The sequence below is a fragment of the Carcharhinus amblyrhynchos genome, chromosome 18 (genome assembly GCF_965287045.1).
Source record: "Carcharhinus amblyrhynchos chromosome 18, sCarAmb.v2.hapA, whole genome shotgun sequence".
Classification (NCBI taxonomy): domain Eukaryota; kingdom Metazoa; phylum Chordata; class Chondrichthyes; order Carcharhiniformes; family Carcharhinidae; genus Carcharhinus; species Carcharhinus amblyrhynchos.
Genome location: NC_137341.1, coordinates 30,042,930 through 30,066,243, shown reverse-complemented (window position 1 = coordinate 30,066,243; position 23,314 = coordinate 30,042,930). Strand labels below are relative to the sequence as shown.

General features: G+C 41.5%; 2 protein-coding genes across 2 annotated transcripts; one reads left to right on the top strand and one right to left on the bottom strand.

The window, feature by feature from the left end:
• Window positions 1–2,083: 2,083 nt before the first annotated feature.
• On the top strand, window positions 2,084–2,908 carry percc1 (proline and glutamate rich with coiled coil 1). Its single transcript, XM_080206177.1, has one exon. The coding sequence runs from the start codon at window positions 2,084–2,086 to the stop codon at window positions 2,906–2,908; it is 825 nt and encodes a 274-aa protein (XP_080062303.1).
• A 6,928-nt stretch (window positions 2,909–9,836) lies between these two features.
• On the bottom strand, window positions 9,837–22,906 carry LOC145354670 (coiled-coil domain-containing protein 154-like). Its single transcript, XM_080206103.1, has 3 exons — window positions 22,799–22,906; window positions 11,770–11,936; window positions 9,837–10,046 (listed from the first exon to the last, which is right to left on the bottom strand). Exons 1-3 carry the CDS (start codon window positions 22,880–22,882, stop codon window positions 9,953–9,955), a joined length of 345 nt encoding a protein of 114 aa, XP_080062229.1. The 5' UTR covers window positions 22,883–22,906; the 3' UTR covers window positions 9,837–9,952.
• Window positions 22,907–23,314: the final 408 nt, after the last annotated feature.

Below are 23,314 nucleotides of genomic sequence, written 5' to 3'. Positions count from 1 at the left end.
AGACAATGAGCTGAGGCATGGCAGAGTCGGGCAATGTTACAGAGATGGAAATAGGCAAATGAAGATGTCCGGCTGGAGGTTCAACTCAGGGTCAGTTAGGAGACCAAGGTTGTGATTCAGTCACATGCAGGAGTCAAGACGAGCAATAGAATCAGCAGTTGGGAAATAGAGTTTCGAGCAGGAACAGAAAACAATGGTTTTGGCCTTCCCGATTTTAATTGGAGGAAATCTCGATTCTTCCAATATTGGATATCAGACAGTTAACATGACTTCCAGAGGCGATGGAAGGTTTAAGAAAGTGAATGAGGATACAGCCGGCTATCAATACATGTAGAACCTGACATTGTGTTCTCAGATTATGTTGCCTAAGGGCAGCATATACAGATGGGAAGGAAGGTCCCAATTCTCATTCAAAAGTAATATGCCCTTGATGTCATCAGCCACCATGTCCACAGCAGGGCTAAGGAAGCTAAGCTAACTGTAAAAAAACATGTTTTGTTAGGAATTTTGGAGCACTAGGAGGGGCAGAAGTCCTGAGTCTCCCCAGTCCTGGGATCCCTCTCACCTTGTTAGACACCACAGAATGCTTACTAATAATGTTTTATTCTGCTTTGATATTATTTCATACTTATGCAATTGGTATTTTCGATAATTAAACAAGTATGTTAAGTGAAAATACAAATCTAAACAGAAATGCAAAAAAAAATTTGACGTATTGCAAAATATCTACTAGTTTTGTTTGAATATAAAGCTGGAGCATGTTTTTGTCAATAAGAATACATGCTTTTAAAATATGCAAATTAATTCATTGATGTTCAATTTAATTTCAAAAATGATTTGGTTTGCTGTTTTTGTTTGGATGGATGCATGATTCCCAGACTACATTGCAGAACATTTGATCATGTAGACGTTTGCAAAATTATTACCACCCATCCTCTTTAAACACCGATTGTATGATAACAATTATGTTTCTTAAATGTGCCTACTCAACAAGTCAAAATACCATGAAATTCAATTTTACGCCTATTTGACTCAGCCCAATTTGAGCATGAATCAGAAGAGTAGATAAAAGCCCTTTGCAGGCCAGTTTTACATCTGTGACTTAGAGATTTAATAGCTGAATTTACAGGAACAGCACTTGAAAATTCCCTGGCAAGCAGACCATTAAGCAAAAGCCTATCTTCCGCCCCTCTGATTTGCTTTCTTCAACACTCTCTGGTTGCTGGGTGCTAAAACAAACCAAAGCTCTATTTACAAAGTCTACTATTACAATACTCCCACCAAATATTTGTCAAAAGTCAGTCCATGCAAAACTATAAATGCATTAATCACAGGTGTGGAACTGCTATAGCAGGGTAGCTCTTTGGTGTGCTTCCCCAGACTGAGCACATAATTCAGGTAAGAGCTTTGGAACGGCTACTACCGTTTTACTATTTTTATACAAGATTTCCAAAAGCCATTAACACTAGAATAATGCTCTCAACAAAACACTGTTTTTTAACTTAAAGGTTAGCAGTAACATTAGGAAAGGATGATAAACATGAAAGTTGCTAATTTCTAGAAGCTATATTAAAAAGACTTTGTGTAGTTGTTTGGGGGGGGGGTATAGTCTTCATAAAACTAAGTGATGAGTATTAAAGAAAAATCAATTAAAAGGTGAATTTCTCAATGGGTTAATAAATTTGAAATGTAATATAGGTTTGTTTAAATTCATACATTCATTTCTTAAAAATATATTTGGCTACTTTCAAGATTACTTTATTCATTTAAAAAAACTTTCAATATTTTAAACTATTCAACTGTTATTAATCTTGAACATAGAAATAAGTGATTTACTACACCAATTAATTGATAATTGATTCTAATTTATTGATGATCAACTGTTGTACATTGAAACAATATTAATGATATTCTAAAAGTGGTTTCACCTTGTACACTTTTTAATTTCCATTTAGCCCTTTCCCCGTGCATTCAAAATCATTAAAATACGACATGTAATTTTTTTAATTGTATTCAGGGACCGGTACAAGCAAGAACCAGAAGCAGACTAAAGAGAGCCATGGCAGCAGGTGTGATCAAGAACATGTCAGATTTTAGACTAGTTCCTACTTTTCAGCTTCCCATTCTGAATCTCACTGTTTATCAGGACATGGAACTCCAGGAAACATCTGAGGAAGAGGAAGATTTGGAAGATGACAGTGAAGAACAAGAACCAGGGTCTGTCACCAAATGCAATCAAAGTGAGAACTGGACTGCTGCATGCCAGTCACTCAATTCTGTAGCAAACAGCACTGACACCACATTGCAGCTACTCAGGTTTACCGAGTTAATCAACAATGACATCCAGAAGTACTTTGGTAGGAAGAACAAGGATGATGATCCTGATGCTTGCAATATTTACGAAGACAGGTTTTCTTCTGGTAAATCAGGCAGAGAGCTCTACTATGCAGATTTGATAAGAATTGCACAAGATGGAGATCAAGAGGACGAGGAATCTCACGCACCTTTATCACCCTCCAGAGAATTAGACATTCAGGCATTGAAACTAATTTGTGATAGGGAAAGCATTAAAAAATTAGGACCCTTGGCAGAACTTTTTGAATATGGCTTGCACAAGTACACAAAGCAAACAATCTTGAACAGGAAAGACAACAAGAGACAAAGACTGGGTAGAAAATATGCCAATATAATCCCAATGCACAGACGAAGACTTCCTTTGTCATTTTGGAGAGAGCCTGTTTCTCCGGTGCCAGGCTGTATCCTTCACACCAGCACACCTGACTTCAGTGATCTTTTAGCCAACTGGACTTCAGAATCAAATGGACAAGAGCTCCAACAAGTTGCTAGAGAAATCTCAGCTGAAATAAATAGACAGTCACTGGAATCAGAATCTTATCAGGTTGTATAATGAAATAGCGTTTCTCAGTAAATCTGCTCTTAACCTTTTGAATGAATCATCCAGCCATCCTTTAAGATCCTAAACAGATACATATCAATTAGAATACTTCTGAAAATAACATTTGTTTCTGCTGATGTGCAAAATAATTGTATATTCTGTTTGCAAGAATTTATCAAACTCATGTCCTGAAAATACATGCCTTTGATATTCAAGAAAATTTGAGATTATTCCATTGAAATTCCTCTAAGATTAGCTTTGATATTTTAGGTTTCAAATTTTGCAAACCTTGTTTTGTGTTTTACGTATCCAGATCCTGACAAAAGTACAGAATTCTAAACGTTAATGTTACACATTTGTGGTGCTTATGTGTAATTACATGTAGTATTACATTTAATAAAACACTCATCATATTTGGAGTATTTTATGGCAATCTGTTGTATGTGTAGATTTAGTAAACTATTTGATTTATTTTGCAACTTTTAAATTGCCATCCTTTTTTAGTTCTAATCATTTGGTGGAATCTGTCACAGTAAATGTAGGAATCATTGACTCATATAGTGCAGAAAGGCTCTTCAGCCCATTGAGTTTGCACCAGCATGCAAAAAACATCTGAACTCCCTCTTCATCTCATTCACCAGCACTTGGCCCATTGCCTTGAATGTTATGGTGTGCCAAGCTCTCATCCAGATACTTTTTAAAGGATGTGAGGCAACTTGCCTCTACCAGCCTCCCAGGCAGCACATTCCAGACTGTATCATAGAATCCTACAGTGCAGAAGGAGGCCATTCAGCCCATCGAGCCTACTATCCCCACAACCCTATGCATTTACCCTAGCTAGTCCTCCTGACACTAAGGGGCAATTTAGCATGGCCAATCCACCTAACGTGAACATCTTTGATATAATGGAGCACAGAAAATACTGGAAACATTCAGCAGGTCAAGCAGCATCTGTTGACAGAACACAAGCGGCACGATGGCACAGTGGTTAGCACTGCTGCTTCAGAGCTCCAGGGACCTGGTTCAACTCCGGCCTTGGGTGACTGTTTGTGTTGAGTTTGCATGTTCTCCCTGTGACTGCGTGGGTTTCCTTCCACAGTTCAAAGATGTGCAGGTTAGGTCAATTGTCCATGCTAAATTGCTTCTTGGCATCCAAATATGTGTAGGTTAGATGGATTGGGCATGGGAAAAGTGCAGGGTTACAGAGTTGGAGGGGGAAGCAGACTTGATGGACTGAAAGGCCTGTTCTGCACAGTGGGGATTATATGATTATAGTCAATGATTCATGCCCGTCAGAATTAGGCTATTGCTTCAGATTTCCTGCATCTGCAGAATTTTGGTTTGATACGTCATCTATTATTTTGGGCTATTTATTATGGGCTGATTGACACATAGCAACATGGCAAAAAATAGTTAATTAGCTGACAGAGAAAGTGCAAATGTCCCTGAATGCAGCACTGGCATTCCTGGTGGACACGATGTGAAGATGCCAGAGTTGGATTGGGGTGGGCACAGGAAGAAGTCTTACAACACCAGGTTAAAATCCAACAGGTTTGTTTGGAATCACAAACTTTTGGACTCACCTGATGAAGGAGCGGCACTCCGAAAGCTCGTAATTACAAATAAACCTGTTGGACTTTAACCTGGTGTTAGAACAAAGAACAAAGAAAATTACAGCACCAGAACAGGCCTTTCAGTCCTCCAAGTCTGCACCAACCAGGCTGCCTGATTTAATTAAAACCCATAGTCTTCTGGGGATCATATCCTTCTATTCCCATCCTATTCATGTATTTGTCAAGATGCCCCTTAAAAGCCACTATCATATCTGCTTCCACTGTCTCATCCAGCAGTGAGTTCCAGGCATCCATCATCCTCTGTGTAAAAAGTCTGCCTCATACATCTCCTTTAAACCTTGTCCCTCATACCTTAAACCTGTGCCCCTCATGATTGACTTTTCCACCCCGGGAAAAAGCTTCTGACTATCCAGCTTGTCCATGCCCCTCATAATCTGTAGATTTCTATCAGGTCGCTCCTCAACCTTCGTTGTTCCAGTGAGAACAAATCAAGTTTCTCCAACCTCTGTTCATAGCTGATGCCCCCCATACCAGGCAACATCCTGGTAAATCTTTTCTGTACCCTCTCCAAAGCCTCCACATCTTTCTGGTAATATGGTGAGCAGAATTGACCATAAATATTCCAAGTGTTGTGAGACTTCTTACTATTCTTGGTGGAGGAAGTCCAAAGGAGGCGGGACATCCTGAACCAATGGGATGAAAAGGGTGTCATTTCACCATTCAGTTCCTCTCTTCTGTCAGCAGCTGGTGCTTCTCTGCCTGGTCTCATGTCCTCCTCCCATGTCCCATAGCAATATCATAGAATCTGTACAGTGCAGAAGGAGGCCATTCACCCCATTGGGTCTACACTAACTCTTCAACAAAGCATTCTGCCCTATCCCTATAATCCCATATATTTCCTCAACAATCCTCCTAAACTATACATCTTGGGAGACTAAGGGACATGTTAGCATGACCAATCCACCCAATCTGCACATCTTTAGACTGTGGGAGGAAACCAGAGCAGCTGAAGGAAACCCACATAAACACGGGAAGAACATGCAAACTCCACACAGTTCCCCAAGTCCAGAATCAAACTAGGATCCCTGGCACTGTGAGGCAACAGTGCAAACCACTGTGCTACCATGATACCCATGTACAAGAATTCACTTTCTCCTGGTGATCTCGACAAACACACGCTCTTTTAGATGAAGTCCTTAGGGTTCTAAAAGAACGTTGTTTGAACATTGGTGAAGAATTGACAAAATGGGCCAGAAAGCCCGCTGATGTACTTCAGAGATTCTCTTCCCAATAGCAATGAACATGAAATGGTGAACATCCCTCAAAGTGGTGCTTGAAATTGACATGAATGCCACATTTACTCCCTGTTGGGAAAGGGCATTTTGAAAAGTTCTGGCCACCAAAGCTGTGCAACCTCTGTAATGAGTGTTAGCAAGTATTTGAATAAACTTTAATAAAGCTCCAATCAGCCGTTCCTGACATGTGCTTCAAATCCCTTTTTTTAAAAAATGACCTTTTAACATTCAGATGCAACTTGGATTTCTGGAAATGCAGTAAATGAAAACAATGGCTATTTAATGGAGAATATCAGTTTATTTAAATGTAAAACTACTCCTCAATTTGCAAATTCAAACCTTTTGAATAGAAAAGACTTGATAATAGCAGTGGTTACTTGAACAATTACATCTTGTTGATACCATATTATTTAGACATCTTCAGTCTGTCCCAAATGCTTAATTAACTTGTCTGGAAATGACAAAAGATTTTCCAATAAAAGGATTAATGAGTCATTTTTATTTTATTCGAAACACACATAACTGTTTAAATACTTGTCAGTTACACAAAATAATGTTTCATCAGGGGTTGATTACAAAAGGGGTTGATTTTATATGATGGCCCTAGGCTAGTTTATGACACTCAAGCTCGAGTGAGGGGAAGCACATACGTGCGCACACACACAAAAAAGCAGGAAGAAATGTAAAGAAGCACACACACAGGGATAACCTATTGTGATCAAATGCTGCTATAATTATTTTGGTGAATTAAAACATTACATTCATTTTCCAAAAAAATAGCTGCAATGCTCTTTATTATGAGGTTTTTCTGTTCTTGACTGAAGTGTCACCAAACTGGGGAAAGAGGGCATGCACAAAGTATTATAGCCACAGCACGTTGTCCAGAGTTGATTTGATTTGATTTATTATTGTCATATGTATTAGTATACAGTGAAAAGTATTGTTTCTTGCACACTGCGCAGACAAAGCATACCATTCATAGACAAGGAAAGAAGAGAGTGCAGAATGTAGTGTTATAGTCATAGCAAAGGTGTAGAGAAAGATCAATGTAATGTGAGGTTGGTCCATTCAAAAATCTGATGACAACAGGAAAGAAGCTGTTCTTGAGTCTGTCGGTACGTGTCCTCGGATTTTTGTATCTTTTTCCCCACGAAAGAAGGTGAAAGAGAGAATGTCCAGGTGCGTGGGGTTCTTAATTATGCTGGCTGCTTTTCTGAGGCAGCAGGAAGTACAAGTCAATGAATGGGAGGCTGGTTTGCGTGATGGACTGCACTTCATTCATGACCCTTTGTAGTTTCTTGTGGTCTTGGGTAGAGCAGGAGCCATACCAAGCTGTGATACAAGCAGAAAGAATGCTTTCTATGGTGCATCTATAAAAATTGAAGACAGTCGTAGCAGACATGCCAGATTTCTTAGTCTTCTGAGAAAGTAGAGATGTTGGTGGGCTTCCTTAACTATAGTGTTGGCATGGGGCGACCATGGTGATCTTGTTGGTGATCTGGACATCCAAAAACTTGAAGTTTTCAACCATTTCTACTTCGTCTCCATTGATGTGGACAGGGGCGTATTCTCCACTACGCTTTCCGAAGTCGATGACTATCTGATTTGGTTCCTCACTCAGTTAACTTTCTTCTCTAAATTTAACTTTGGAAAGGCACCATACAAAAGCCATGGCATGGGAGAGCAGTAAACCTAATGGGGTGGCCAATTTATCGCTCTTATACATTTGCCTGCAATTGAATAAATCCAACATTGATAACAGCCTGGCAAAAGACTGCAGGCCCCAATTTCCTGGTTATGCAAATAAGCCACCAGTGAGAGAAATAAAAAATTGTTTTTCAAGTTACTGACAAAAATCACAGATACTATGGTTCAACTTTTATCTGTCATTCCTTATTTAAGGATAGGTATTCACTGAGACACATATTAACATAAACCTCTGAGGAAACAAACTTTGCTTTGGTTCCTCATGCGGAATTGGCAGCATTGTAAATGGAGTGTTTAGGCACTTCCAGGAACTAGTTGAATGTTACTAAAAAAGTCCATGGACACTATATACTTTTTAACCAATTTATCTTGAAATAGAGCTAATGTTTCAAGTCAAATATGACACTTCATTGGAATATCCCAAAGTTCTGAAAAAGAGTCATATTCAACTCAAATCTGTTTCTCTCTCCACAGATGTTGCCAAACATGAGTTTTTCCAGCACTTTGTTTGCATTTCAGATTTCCAGCATTTGCCATTTTTGGCATTTATTATCAATCATTCTACTGCTGATCTTTCTTTTTGTAGGCCTGTTTTAGACTGGAAACCTGAGCATTGTACATGGCTGTGATTGTCACAAACGTGCATGCGTGAACTGGGCACATTCTAATATAGCAATATCATGATGAAATGACAATGGAACATGCTCGGAACCAGCCCTAATAGTCAACGTACTGTATGACACTGCATAATCAAAACTAAAGAACAGCAGGGAATGTGAGGATTCGGGTTCAACTCCCACCATGACAGACGGTGAAAGTTGAATTCAATAAGAGTTTTTTTTTGATCATGGGATGTGGGTGTTGCTGGCTGGGCCAGTGCTTATTGTCCATCCCTGAGGGCAGGTAAGAGTCAATGACATTGCTGTGGCTCTGGAGTTCCATGTAGGCTGGACCAGATAAAGACAACAGATTACCCTCCCTTAGGGACATTGGTGAATCAGATGGGTTTTTATGACAATCAGCAATGGTTCCATGGTCATCATTACACTTTTAATTCCAGATTTTTTTATTGAATTCAAATTGAATCAAATCAAAATCAAAAATTTCACCATCTGCAATGGTAGGATTCTAACTCAGGTCCCTAGACTATTACTCTGGGTCTCTGGATTACTAGTCAAGTGACAACACCATCTGCCTCTGCCCCCACCCACACCGCCCCCCCACGCCCCACACCCCCGCTGCCCCTGGGCCCACCCCCTGCCCCCCCCCCGCACCCCCTGCCCCGCGCCCTCTTCCCCCCGCCCCCCCGCCCCCCCCCAACATCACCCGTTGTTGTATCATTTCCCAATCATTTTGCTTCATAATACCAGGAAAAACCTGAAGATCAAGGACAAATGTTTGCAAGAGGGGAGGTGAGGTCACTCAGATTGCCTAGATTTTCTGGTCAGCAGCAATTTATACTACAAAATATGGTGATTATAATCGTCACATGAAAACTGAATTCCACGCCATTCTATTTGTTTTTAAAAAAACTATTTGCCTAAAAGGTAAAAATTAATAAGCATCATCCAAGTCAGTACTTGGTCAGCAATTGATGCTGTCCAGTGAATCATCCCAAGTAGTTTTCGGACTATTTAAGCTTTATGAAAGTATACAAGTTATCCTTGTCTATGTAGCACGTTCATGATACTTTGAAATAAAATGGGCAAAGCCATTGCTCTTGGCATTGTTCACATCATTAACAGAAGGCACATTACATTTATTAGTTTAGGCTGCTTTGACTTATATTTTCTTTATAATATTATTGAAACAGCTTGGTTGTCTCTAATTTCCCTGATTCACTGCATGCGTGTGCAGCTTAAGTTTATTTATTAGTGTCACAGGTAGTCTCACATTAACACTGACAGCATTGAAGTTACTGGTCGCCACACTCTGGCGCCTGTTTGGATACACTGAGGGGCAACTTAGCATGGTCAATGCACCCAACCAGCACGTCTTTTGGACTGTAGGAGGAAACTGGAGCACCCGGAGGAAATCCATGCAGACACGGGGAGAACGTGCAGACTCCATATAGACAGTGACCCAAGCCAGGAATCGAATCCATGTCCCTGGCAAAGTGAGGCAGCAGTGCTAACTACTGTGTCACTGTGCCACCCTACATATGCAAAACAGCAATTTTCCACTCTGTAAAGAGTAACAGTTACATCCATAAGATAGGCTTTGACATAAAGTCTCATGCTCCAACAGTACCCAAAATACACTGCTCACTCAAAATAAGCAAATCAGTCAGTGAACTTTGTAACAGCAGCATGTTTATAGAAACAGCAAAAATGGCTCATTTGACACCAGTGTTATTTGGTCACTCGTTCATGCCCATCACCCTCGTCTATGAAGTATTCCTATGGCATTGCGGGAAAGAAGAACTGAGGAGCCTGCAGACAAATTTTGCTCCTTAATGTTTCCTGTTTCAAATTGCTCCATTATTTTTTTTTGTCAGATGATGACTCAATCCTTTGATTCTTTAACTTTGCTGTCTGCGCCAAATTTTTTAGAGTATTCTTCCACTGCATCCATCTAAAAACACAGATATAAATATCTTTATAACAGCATCACTTTAAAGAAATGCGTCTGGACCACTGGGGATTTACTTTTACGACTTATTTTGTCCTATAGCAATTTGAATTGATTATAATGATAAAGCTAGGGAGAGACACAGGGTAGAATGTTATCCTAAAACATTTAGAGTGGGGGCGGTCTCCAGTGTTTTGGGTTTTGGTGAATGAAGGCATGGTTGGGAAAGGTGAAGTGGTCATCATGGAAGCTCATGAGGTCAGAACTGGAGATACAGCTACCTTAGAGGGATGCCGGGCTGGAGGAGATTGCTGAGATAGAGAAGGGAAAGGCTATGGAGGAATTTGAAAACAAAAGACGGGAACTTTTAAATCAAAACTGAGCTGGGAGACAAAGTAAACCAACTAGCACAATGTTAATGGGAGCTGGTGTGAGTTAGTTTTGGATGAATTTACGGTGGCAACATGGAGGCTGCTCTCGCGGAATACTCAAATTTCAAGGTAATGAGGCATGGATCAGAATTTTAGCAACAGTTGAGCTGAGGTATGGGTGGAGCTGAGGTAGGAATGATGTTAAGGGAATAGATATAAGCAGTCTTATTCGTGTGGCACCGGTTTTGTGAGCAGCCTCAGACAGTTACCAGAGAAACTATGTTTTGGAAGATGTCACGGAGAGACAGTGCCTAGATCAGAAACAAGAGTTGGAGGGGTAGAGATCCTCAGGAACAGAAGAGGTAACAATGTGGTAGCAGGAACAGAAGCCATTGAAAGTGATTGTCTGGCTGTAGCTGGATAGATGAGAATGGAACGTGTTGAGTGCAATCCCATCAGCTGGATGGCATGTGAAGGGACAACTGGAGGAGAACTGGCTGGTCAACCAGGCCAAAGGCTGCAGACAGGTCGATGAGATCTTTGCTATAGTCACAGAGGATATCATTTGTGATTTGGGATGTCACAGAAAAAGATATTATAAAGTTCTGTGGCCAGGTTTTTTTCATAATGAGTTTGGCTGCTGAATGTCCTTGGGCAGTCTTAATATGCCATTATAATGCACTTTCTTTTTAAAAAGTCTGATCAGTTGGAGATTGTGTTCAGCATATAACTTGTAAGAGGGTGGTCTTGAAATTGGTTATATTCTTGTATCACGTAACATAAAAGCAAACACAGCAGAGACAAGTTGTGGGAGAGGGGCTTCGATAAAGGACAAAAGGAGGTCAATTGTCCACATGATTTATAACAAATGTCAGCCGCTTACAGGTAAAGTATATACGGACAAAAAGAATCAATAAAGCAGCACTATATAAAATCAATACCACTTGGTTTTCATGAAGCAAATTGAAAACACAGCCATCTTCAACCTACATCAGTAAAAGATTTGCATTACTTTTGTCCTCTCTAACTAACATATGCATGAACCACACAGACACACACACACACACACACACACACACACCACGTCAATAGTTCCCTTATAAACGCAACATCCAAAAATATCTGAGTGTGTTTCCTGTACTCTGAAACAACTGTGATGAACTTTGAACCGTGGGCAGCACTCAGCCCGAAAGATAAACAAATCAGCTCTCCTGCTCCAATAACTTAGGCCTCTGCAAACCAACTGCTACGTCACAGTGTACATTAGTAGGGGGACGGATAAAGAACACATCTTTACATTTGTCTGCTAAAAGATATATTTATTTACACTTTTTCTCTGTCAGTCCCTATCATACCTGACGGCTTGGTACATGCCCCATCTGTTAATCTCTTTGTCCTCAGCACCACCATGTCCTTTAATAAATTGGCGACTTCTTGGAAGTGTGTCATTCCCCTGCTCCGGGTTTGTTTCAGTCTTGAGCTTGAGTAAGTCACTCCTTAGCTTTTTAATTTCTTCAATGGACTGAGGAATAAATGGCGAAAATAAAGAGGGAGAGATAAGGAAAAGGAAAGAAGAAAAAGGAGGTGGGGATATAAATGGTCAAAAAGAGGCAGACAAGAAACAAGAAATAATAAAAGGATAATCAAAATAGGTTGTTATCTGAGGTTATGTAAACTCCTTATATTTAAGCAAGATTTTTTTAAATCTACATTAAAGTCAACAAAGAATTTCCAATCTTATCTTTTGTTGGTAATCCTTTTACTCAATCAATACTAGCATCAGACAAGCTCATCTCTGATAGAATGGCGTAAGCAAGGTATGTCCCAGTGGTGTGATTATCCTTAATATGATGGAGCCGGTCTACTACAGTCCTATAAACCAATTTACAACAGTCGCTGCGAAATTTTTAGTTTATAGATCACTCTTAATGTTACAAAGGCAAACTGAGTAAATGCATGGAATTACCACTCAGAATTTCAACAGCCAGGGAAGGTGGGTTCAGGATTGAGAGGAGGGACCAAGGGCATTAATGTTGTACCAATACGATCCTGCAAACTTTCAGGTCTAGCCCAGGCAAGATTGCAGATGAGTGGGGATATTATTAACATAACACCATAAACATTGCAATGCAAACCAAAGTGACTCCTCCTGAACTGAACTAACTGAAAGTTTTCTCCGACCGGTCCCTATTATGTTATGTGGTGTAATCCCGGTGGATTAATTCAGCAAAGCTGGAGGCAGGAAGCTCATTTGCCAACTTTGAAGGAGCTCTGGGAGATCAAAGTCATGAATCAGTGCTGATAGGGGGTAAGGGTTGAAATTAACATTGTGTTCATCATGACATCACAGCTAGTGATGACATTATTTCAACATGAATGGCTGTTAAATGCCAGGTAAAGATGTGATAGTCAAAGATGTCACTAGGTGTATAGGCCATTCCATCCCTCCATCACCAAAACCTAGTGAGTATCTCTCTGTCAGTCACCAAGGCATCTTCCTCTAATGCAGTTCAGGGTCGCTAAGGCTACAGATCTACTCCTGATTCCTTGCTTCTCCTTGGGACACTGTGTACTTTCTTCCACTTCAGTCAGAGAAAGCAAAGAGTTATGAGGATGAAAAGTGGAACAAGTGTTGAAGATGCAGTGAGAAGGAGAACTGAGAGAGATGGGAGTGAGATGGGACAGGATGATGGTGAGGGCAAGTATTGGCTGTTCAAATGGAAATTTAAGGAGCTACCCAGGAGTCACATCATGAAGCAGCAGGACAGCTAAACTGGCCCTCAAATACCTGGGTCTCTTTCATTCAAGGGCAGCCGTCAGGGACAGCCCAAGCTATCCCTACTCCATGCTGAGTCCTGATGTATCCATGAATTATGAACAGAGCAAGGCTGATATCCTAATCGCCTACCAATTAGTCCCTGAGGCATATCGACAGCAATTCCGGAACACACAGAAGAAACCCACACAAACCCACCTCGTGTTCAAACGACTGAATGAAGGAAATTGTGTTCGAACGATGGGAAAGTTCCCTATAGATCCCATGCACCAATGAGAGATTGTGATGATGTTAAAGGAATTGCTTCCACAGCAACCTGTGGGTACAGTCAGAAGAGCAGAGAATCCTGACAGCGGACAGCTGCAATCCCATTCATAGATCTGAAAACTCTGAAACTTTCCAAACTATTCCAAACCTATGAAGGTTGGAAAGAGAAGCAGGGTGACCTGGGTCAGAGGTGCCTCCAACCAGATTTTACAAAGGAGGATATGATCAGCCTTCCTGCAGCCCAAAAGGAGAAGCCCTGGAGGCCGATGTGTTCCCATTGTAATAGAATGGGCCATTTAAGGCCTGGGTTCCGGGGGCTGTGAGGAAAGGCTGTAGGGCTCTCTAGGAATCGTTCCCCCAGAGGGTAATGCAGCAGAGCGGGCAGGGATTCCCATTACAAAAATTTGCTCCTTGGAAAGCATGACACCCCTACCCTTTCCAAAATCTGCTGACTGTCCCAGGCCGCAGGGGCACCTCAGTCCTTAATGCTAGAGGAAAACCCAAACCTACTACCTTCCGCCGCCCACCATGGAGTCCTTCCTGAAAGTCAAATCCAATCAGTGGAGTGCGAGGAGGATCTGCTTGACACCCCTACTGTGTGACCTTATTTCAGGCCTGTCATAGTCAGAATTGTACCTTAACTAACAGAGGCAGGAATCAATCTCCCCCTTGAGAAGGATTTGGCTGGTGGCAAGGTGTCAGCTCGTGAAAGAGAAGAAGCTCACATCAGCCAGCAGAAATCGGCAGGAAGCTGGGGAAGGTCCAGAGGCCCTTGAAGGTGAAATAACGCCCGTGAACATGGAGTGAGGGCTGTTTGAATGCAGTAAGACCAAATCCAGACCAGTAAAGTTCAAAGGGAAATAGCCCATCAGGATATCCCCAAATTAAACAGGGATCAGAGAAGTCCAAGAGCAGGGAAAGGGATAGCGAGTGAGACGCTCCACAGAGTTGAAGAGCCTAAAGAAAGGGAAGCTATTGAACCAGGAGAGACAAAGGTTAAGGAATTGCTGGAAGTATGGCTGGTAGAAATCGCCATTCCATTATTAAATGGGGACAAAAGGATTCCAACCCCCCTCCAGTCTAAAAACCGCAGGAAAGTGTAGCCACAGCTGCACCTCCATTCCAGGGAACGTTAGAAGAATGCCCCCTCCCAATCCAAAGGCCTCGGCTAAGAAGCCAAACATGGGACACACATCTTTCATCAAAGATAGTGTGGAGAGGTGGGAATGATGTGACACAGGCTTCTGCCTTGTGGAACCAGTAATATTGAGCTTTGCAGTACCGCAAGGTCTGGGTAACAGCTTTATGGCAAATCTGAATGGGTCCAGGGATGTTGCAAAATTGGCCCAGAAAGAGTGAAGGTGATATCTCACTTAGTTACAAAGTCACTTAGCTACAGTGAGCTGATTATTCTTCAGAGAACAGAAATGTTCCAACAGACATAGAACTTACCACCCTGCTGGCCAGAGAGATTGCACCCAGATCAGACTCCCACCCCTACCCCCACCCCTCCACATTAGTACAGAGGCAACTGGACTGCATTCAAAATGATCCAAATAACACACCAGGTTAGAGCACTGTAGCCTACCCAATATCAACCCCTTCCTGAGGACTGTGGTCGTCATCTGGATCTAGAAAGATGGCCCAAGTTCAGGGGCAGATTGCCTGCCTGTTGCTGTTCCAACCCATTGCACCTAGCAACAGTAACTGGAACAACCAAATGGTGCTAGTGTCCGAGCTAGGCACAAAACTGGCATCTCCAAAAGTCATGATGTGGAGATGCCAGCATTGGTCTGACCAAATAAACCTGTTGGACTTTACCTGGTGTTGTGAGACTTCTTACTGTGTTTACCCCAAAAATGGCCAAAGTTTCATTAAAACACCCCAGCCTCCTGACAATCAGCCTGATCACAGTCTCTGGGTTTGAACAACCGAAGCCACAAGTCACCAAGATGGACAGGAAGAAACTAAACTAAACCACAGCCGCTCAACCCAATGGCGAAAGGACCCAGCATTCTCAGACTGAGACACATTGCTTTCCTCTGTATATAGCTCTGAGCAGCTTGATGATTACACACTCCCTGTGTGCTGACCACCCTGTAAAATCTCCAGACCCTTTAGTGGACATTTAATAAGGAGTTGGACAGACAGAATTCTGACAGAAACCAATGGCTTTGCCTAGGCCTGATCCTGCAGCAAAGGAACATTCAGAACTCCAACCTGCTGAAACTTCCCATTAAGACAGATCTGGATCTTCCAAAGTCATGGAATCATAAGACCACATAGAAAAAAATGAAATAGAATTAGTCTTCTTTCTCTGAGCGGGAGTGTTTAAGACTCGGTGGCATGGTGGTTAGCACTGCTGCCTCACAGTGCCAGGGACCCAGGCTCGATTCCTGGCTTGGGTCACAGTTTCCTCCATACTCCAAAGATGTGCGGGTTAGATAGATTGCCCATGCTAAATTGACCTTTAGTGCCAGGGGAACTAGCTAGGGTAAGTGTACAGGGTTATGGGGATGGGGCCTGGATGGGATTGTGGTCAGTGCAGACTCGATGGGCCGAATGCCCTCCTTCTGTACTGTAAGGATTCTATGATATATAGACAATGTCATGGCCATTTCTAAAATTTTAAAAACAAAACAACGATCCTTAAAGCGGTTGAATCTACGTCTGTCCTTGACCCCAGGACCAAAGGAACTGCCTGGCACTATTGGGGAAACTCACATACCACTATCTTTGGGGAGCCAGTAAGACCTCCTTTATGGACTGCACAGGCAAACTTCAAAGAGAGCTATACAAAGATCATCTTCATTTCATAACCCAGGCTGGCCAACTAGAGTCTGCTTGTCTGCGAAGACAAATGGCCCTAAAACCTTCCTTTTAATTCTTAATGGTTGAGGTGTTTAACAATTTTGGGGAGCCAAACAAGGTATACACATCCTTTGTCAAAGACAGTGTGGAGAGGTGGGCTTGAGAGCCAGATAGCTTCTGGCTTGTGGAACCAGTAATATTGAGCTTTGCACTACCACAAGCAGTCTGCTATTTAAAATCTGACTAGCAGGCTACACCAAAGGATGTAGGACACCTGGTCCCATCTACACTGCTTCTGCTGGAAATTCTGTACCATCGCCCACAAGAATAACTCACCTCAGCAGGCCTATTCTCATCACGTGAAGTTAACATCACGACAAAAGTGGTTTCTCCAGCATCAGTTTCCACCCCACCGACTGCATGAAGGAATACCTCATTGGACTTTGATTCTGGTCTCCGGTACCCACGTGAAAAAATTTGTCTTTACTTTGCCCTGTACGGTAAATATTAATTTTCTCTAGCCCTCTCTCTACTATCTGAAAGGAGCAGAGAGTTGCAAACTCTCATTCGCATTTTGAGTGCGTGCAAATTAACTAACTCTTTGAGCTCATCTATCTCAAGTTTGCTGGGAGTTATTCATAAAGAATTAGATCGCACGGAAGTTGGGAATTGGGAAACATGCCGCCATTTATAAAGAGGTAAAGAAATCCAAAGGGGATCAGAGGTTTATGGGGAAAAGGTAGGAGAATGGGGATGAGAAAAATATCAGATGTGACTGAATGGCGGAGTAGACTCGTCGGGCCGAGTGGCCTAATTCTGCTCCTATGTCTTATAGTTTAAAACCAAACAAATTTCTGTTTATAGATGGGTGGCAAGTGAATGGAAAAATGAGTGTTGTTTAAATTAATTACCCACTTCTCGTCTGCAACATAGAACATAACAGCACATTTGCAGATAAAACGCAATTTATTCCCTGTTAACAAAGAATACTTTTTTTACACCATCAACCTTGCTTATTTATTCTTGGCTTGGCAAGACGTTATCATTTTCATTTAAAGTACACAAGGCCATTGTTATCAGGAAGCATTTGAAAACAAAATGATTAAAGGGAAACATAATAAAAATATTTTATAGGAATTTCTCAGAGTGGAAAAATCATAAACAATATAAGCTTTACAGGAAATACCAGTGCATTGTGAGATTTTATGTAATTGTGAAAAGTGATAAAAACTCCCACTGAAAGAAAAATTAAACTGCATCTTTATTTCCAAGCTAACAAAACACTTATCAGGTACTTTATAAAATAAACCTCCATATTTTATAGGAGTTTAACATTTTTGAGAAAAAATACACATCAAACACTTTTGCATCTATGTTCCTTTAACTATCTGAAGAGCTACTTTCAATCTGAGTAAAATCTCACTGTTTAAATCTTTTCACTGATGCAGTAGATCTCCGAAGCCATTGGAAAAGTTGCAAAAAGTTAATTAAAAAATGAAATCTTATCATACTGAAAGATAAACAACAATGGAATCTTGAAAGAAAATCCTTGACAATATTTTTCTGTTGTCCAAGATTTCACACACAGGCTTGCCTGATCATCAGTCAGGAGAATGGGAAGAGGAATTTCCTCAGGATTTCTCCCCACTCCACCACAATAAATTTGGTGCAACCTCAGTTAGGAATCCGGTTATTATGCATAGATACAATTGGTGCCAAAGTTATTGTGGCAGAGTTGGAGAAACTGATGAAATTCATTCTCAGGGACTTTGTCCAACTAATTAGGTAACATTGTCTATCAATTAAATGTTAATTCTATCTACAATATTAATTGTGGGCTCGTGTAAGCGCATACATAAAGCAGCTGGCTGATAAATAGGTTGTTGCATTGGAGGTGCATGGAATGGAACGTGTCTTTCTGTAAATGCAAGCTTGCAAGTGAATAAAGACTAGGCTCCAGTGTTCTATCCTTCACCACCTGGTTATCTCTGAGTTTTGACAATTTGATCTCCTGAAGTAAATGAACTAACACTAGTCAAACGCCCAGTGGAAACAGAAACAAACAAAAAGAAAAAACCTACATGAAATATCTCCCTGACCTTAAACAAATCCAACATAACAGCATCCATTATTTAACCTCATGAATGGCTTCTGCAGGTAAAATCAATCACAACTTCAGGACCAAATGAACCGTCATATGTGGCTGAATTCTACTTAAATATGAGTCACATTTTTAACCATTCACAGCTCCATTCAGAAATAAAACTTTTTAAATCAATTAATGACTTTAGAAGAGGTCATACACTTTTAATATGAAAATATGTTTTAGAGGAAACTATTGATTAAATGCAACAATCATTTTACCTAAAATTATTTTCAGTTAAGAACATAAGAACATAAGAAATAGGAGCAGGAGTAGGCCATCTGGCCCTTCGAGCCTGCCCCGCCATTCAATAAGATCATGGCTGATCTGTCGTGGCTCAGTTCCACTTTCCCGCCCTCTCCCCATAACCCTTAATCCCCTCTCTTATCAAAAACCCATCAACCCGCTTCTTAAAAATATTTAGCGAGGCAGCCTCCACCACTTCAACGGGCAGAGAATTCCAGAGATTCACCACCTTTTGAGTGAAGAAGTTCCTCCTCAACTCCGTTCTGAACCGCCCCCCCTTTATCTTGAGGCTGTGCCCCCTAGTCCTACTGTCTTTTTTGAGCGGGAAGAGTCTTTCCACCTCTATCCTATCCATCCCATTCATCATCTTATACGTCTCAATGAGATCTCCCCTCATTCTTCTAAACTCTAACGAGTACAAGCCTAGTTTATTTAGCCTCTCCTCATAGCTCAACCCCCTCAACTCCGGTATCAGCCTAGTAAACCTCCTCTGCACTCCCTCCAAGGCCAAAATATCCTTGCGCAGGTGCGGCGCCCAAAACTGCACACAGTACTCCAGCTGCGGCCTCACCAATGCCCTATACAGCTGCAGCAAGACCTCCCTACTTTTATATTCAATCCCCCTCGCTATGAAGGCCAGCATCCCATTCGCCTTCCTGACCACCTGCTGCACCTGCAGGCTGGGTTTTTGCGACTCATGCACAAGGACCCCGAGGTCCCTCTGCACCGTCGCCTGCTGCAGTTTTTCGCCACGTAAGTAATAGTCCTTCCTACCATTCTTCCTACCAAAGTGGACCACCTCACACTTGCCAACATTAAATTCCATTTGCCATTTCCTGGCCCATTCGCCCAGCCTATCTAGATCCTTCTGCAGACTCTCCACACCCTCCGCACAATTTGCCTTTCCCCCAATCTTGGTGTCATCAGCAAATTTCGACACCCTACACTCGGTTCCCTCTCTACATTTGTTACAGCATACAGTTAAAGTATGTCATCATAGAATCCCTACAGTGCAGAAATAGGCCATTTGGCCTATCAAGTCTGCACTGACCACAATCCTTTCCAAGCCCTATCCCATAACTCTATGTATTTACCCTAGCTAGTCCCCCTGACACTAGGGTCAATTTAGCATGGCCAATCCTCCTAACCTGCACATCTTTGGACTGTGGGAGGAAACTGGAGCACCTGGAGGAAACGTATTCGGACATGGGGAGAATGTGCAAACTCAGTACAGACAGTGACCCAAGATGGGTCCCTGGCACTGTGAGGCAGCTGTGCTAAGCACTGTGCTACCATTTCATTTCATTGTTCATATAATTTTATATGAACAAAATTAGATCATAAATGTTTATTCAAAGGCCAAAATCATCATGATCTGCAATGATTCATAACCCAGCTATTTAATGTGAACATGTGAACAACATGATATTGCAGCTGGGTATTTTTCCATGCAGGATTGCTTGAGTCTGCATTTTAAGCAGTTTTTAATTGTTTGGTTTGAATACTATATTAAATGCTCTCTCGAGATTTTCTTTTACATTTCAGCTGGCTTCAATACTGGAGCAAAGTGATCCTTTAGACCATTTACAGTTGTTCCTTGTGAGTGTTCTTCTAAGTTTTATAAATTTCATTCTAATCGTCATGTTGAATCCCATTTGAACTGTTTGTTTTAAAACTTAAGATAATGTTTTTTTTACACAAGATAACCTGATTGTGTTTTATTTGTGGTTCAACCACAGTGCAGCATCTCATGAATTTGCTCACTGACAACTTTTTCATGTATTGTTTCAGGACCAGTGATGGATTACCACACCCTTTTCACATTTTACATAAGAACATAAGAAATAGGAGCAGGAGTAGGCTATCTAGCCCTTCAAGCCTGCCCCGCCATTCAATAAGATCATGGCTGATCTGTCGTGGCTCAGTTCCACATTCCCGCCCTCTCGCCATAACCCTTAATCGCCTCTCTTATCAAAAACCCATCAACCCGCGTCTTAAAAATATTTAGCGAGGTAGCCTCCACCACTTCAACGGGCAGAGAATTCCAGAGATTCACCACCCTTTGAGTGAAGAAGTTCCTCCTCAACTCCGTTCTAAACCGCCCCCCCTTTATCTTGAGGCTGTGCCCCCTAGTCCTACTATCCTTTCTGAGCGGGAAGAGTCTCTCCACCTCTATCCTATCCAGCCCATTCATCATCTCATACGTCTCAATGAGATCTCCCCTCATTCTTCTAAACTCTAACGAGTACAAGCCTAGTTTATTCAGCCTCTCCTCATAACTCAACCCCCTCACCTCCGGCATCAGCCTAGTAAACCTCCTCTGCACTCCCTCCAAGGCCAAAATATCCTTGTGTAAGTACGGCGCCCAAAACTGCACACAGTACTCCAGCTGCAGCCTCACCAATACCCTATACAGCAGCAGCAAGACCTCCCTACTTTTATATTCAATCCCCCTCGCTATGAAGACCAGCATCCCATTAGCCTTCCTGACCACCTGCTGCACCTGCAGGCTGGGTTTTTGCGACTCATGCACAAGGACCCCGAGGTCCCTCTGCACCGTCGCCTGCTGCAGTTTTTCGCCACGTAAGTAATAATCCTTCCTACCTTTATTCCTACCAAAGTGGACCACCTCGCACTTGCCAACATTAAATTTCGACTGATTTTCTTTAGAATTGTTTTCAAAGCCATAAGCAGACAAGGGTCTGCCAAGTTTAGAAGCTACAACATCAAAAACATGATGCAGGTGTCAGATTACTAAATGGCAAGCTTGTGTACTGTGGTTCTATAATGTTTATTTGGGACTTTACTTATGTTAAAAAGCAGGCTGTCTGTACTGAATTATTCAAGTTACTTTCAGTTATTGTTTGGGTACACTCTGGAGTTAGTGATCTGCCCTGACCAGATATGCGCTGCAGCCGGCAGGAATATCTCTGACAGCCTCGTGCTACTCAGAGAAACAACTGTCTATGTGCGGGGACAGGGGTGTGGCCACCTGCTTCATCAGCCTGGACTAGGAAAAGGCCTTTGACACAACACTGTACACCTACATCATCACAGAATCACTATAGTGATTTGGTCCATTGAGTCTGCACCTACCATTATCCCACCCAGCCCAATTCCCATAACCCCACACATTTACCCTGCTAATCCCCCTGACACTAGCGTCAATTTAGCATGACCAATCAACCTAACCCACATATCTTTGGACTGTGGGAGGAAACCAGAGCACCTGGAGGAAACCCATGCAGACAAGGGGGGAACGTGCAAACTCCACATAAACAGTGGCCTGAGGCCGGAATTGAACCCAGGGCCCAGGCACTGTGAGGCGGCAGTGCTAACCACTGTGTCACCCCATGATAGAAGTGCTCTCCAAAATGGGGTTTAGGGAGGAAATCTGCAATTGGATCTAACTGTTCTACACAAACACCAATAGTACAATTTCAATCAATAGGTTGGAATCAGGAAGATTTCCAATTAAATCTGAAGCCTAACAGGCTGTTCTCTCTGTTCTGCAGTTGGTCATATGTTGCATAGAACCCTAAGTTGAGTCCATCAGGAAGGATTCAGGAGAAGTGACAATCCCAGCCAGCAGTGGCACTCATGTCAAAGTCTTCCTGTACATGGATGATGTCACCATCTTTTGCTCCGCCCATGTCAGTGTCCCACCATGAAGAAAAACTAATCAGCAGATAAGTTGATCAGAGATATGGTTTGTTGGTATCTGAAACTCCATGACATTTTTAATGTTGGTAAAAATCCAGCCGTTAAATTTTTAAGGGCAGTTTAGGAAAATACCTACCATGGTTTAAAACTTAAATTTTGCATTGTTGTACTGCGAGAAGTTAGAGCATTTTGATAAAAACTTCCTTCAGGTCATCTCATCACCATCCCACGATCCTGAACTTACCAGTTATAGTTATACTTATATCACACACCTTCTGTCATAGAAATACCCTAATACAGCACTTACTGCAATCATGAAACACATGCTTGTTAATGCCTCCAAGAGTCTGATGCATATTAAATATAAAGTAATTACTTAACTACAAACAAAAATCATTAATTATGCAATAATCAGTTACAAAATTAACTCTAGCTGTGGCAGGTAAACAAAGTGCACATAATTAGATGCTGAACTTACAATCATCAAATTTGCCTTGATCTTTGCAATTTCTCCTGGTGTCTCCTCTATAACTCGATAGATATCAGCCAACAATGTTCCCATGGTCCGGCTCAATGACTCAGTATCCCACACCCTAAGTATATAGGTCTGCATTAACATTTTTTACTCTATGTTCATTTAATGCATTAAGCTACTGGAATTCATCTGACTGGTAAAGCATTTTGCACTGTTCAATTAAATGCACAAAATTATCTGTGTTAATGCATTACCTTAAAAATCCTTGATTATCAATGAGAAAAAGATGAATAGCAGTAATCGTAATTAAAAATGTGATTATGTTTTCACATTGTTCAAAAGATACCAAATATTTGCATTTGATTTAATTTTCATTGACCTGCAGTAATATTAAGAAAAGTGAAATCCATCATTTAAAAGTTTTCATGCTTAGAGAATAAAAACCCGAATGTCAAGATGTAAGCTAAAAAGTGACTTGGACAAAGACTGAAACTATTAGCAAGAAGTAGGGCAGTAAAT

What these genes read in the sequence shown, in the direction of transcription:
- percc1 (XM_080206177.1), top strand. Translation starts at nt 2,084, where the DNA reads ATGTCAGATTTTAGACTAGTTCCTACTTTTCAGCTTCCCATTCTGAAT.
- LOC145354670 (XM_080206103.1), bottom strand. Translation starts at nt 22,882, where the DNA reads ATGGGAACATTGTTGGCTGATATCTATCGAGTTATAGAGGAGACACCA. An exon ending in TCAAGGCAAATTTGATGATT is followed by an intron (nt 11,937 to 22,798) that starts GTAAGTTCAGCA and finishes TTTATTCCTCAG; the next exon opens with TCCATTGAAGAAATTAAAAA. An exon ending in GGCATGTACCAAGCCGTCAG is followed by an intron (nt 10,047 to 11,769) that starts GTATGATAGGGA and finishes CTGTGTTTTTAG; the next exon opens with ATGGATGCAGTGGAAGAATA.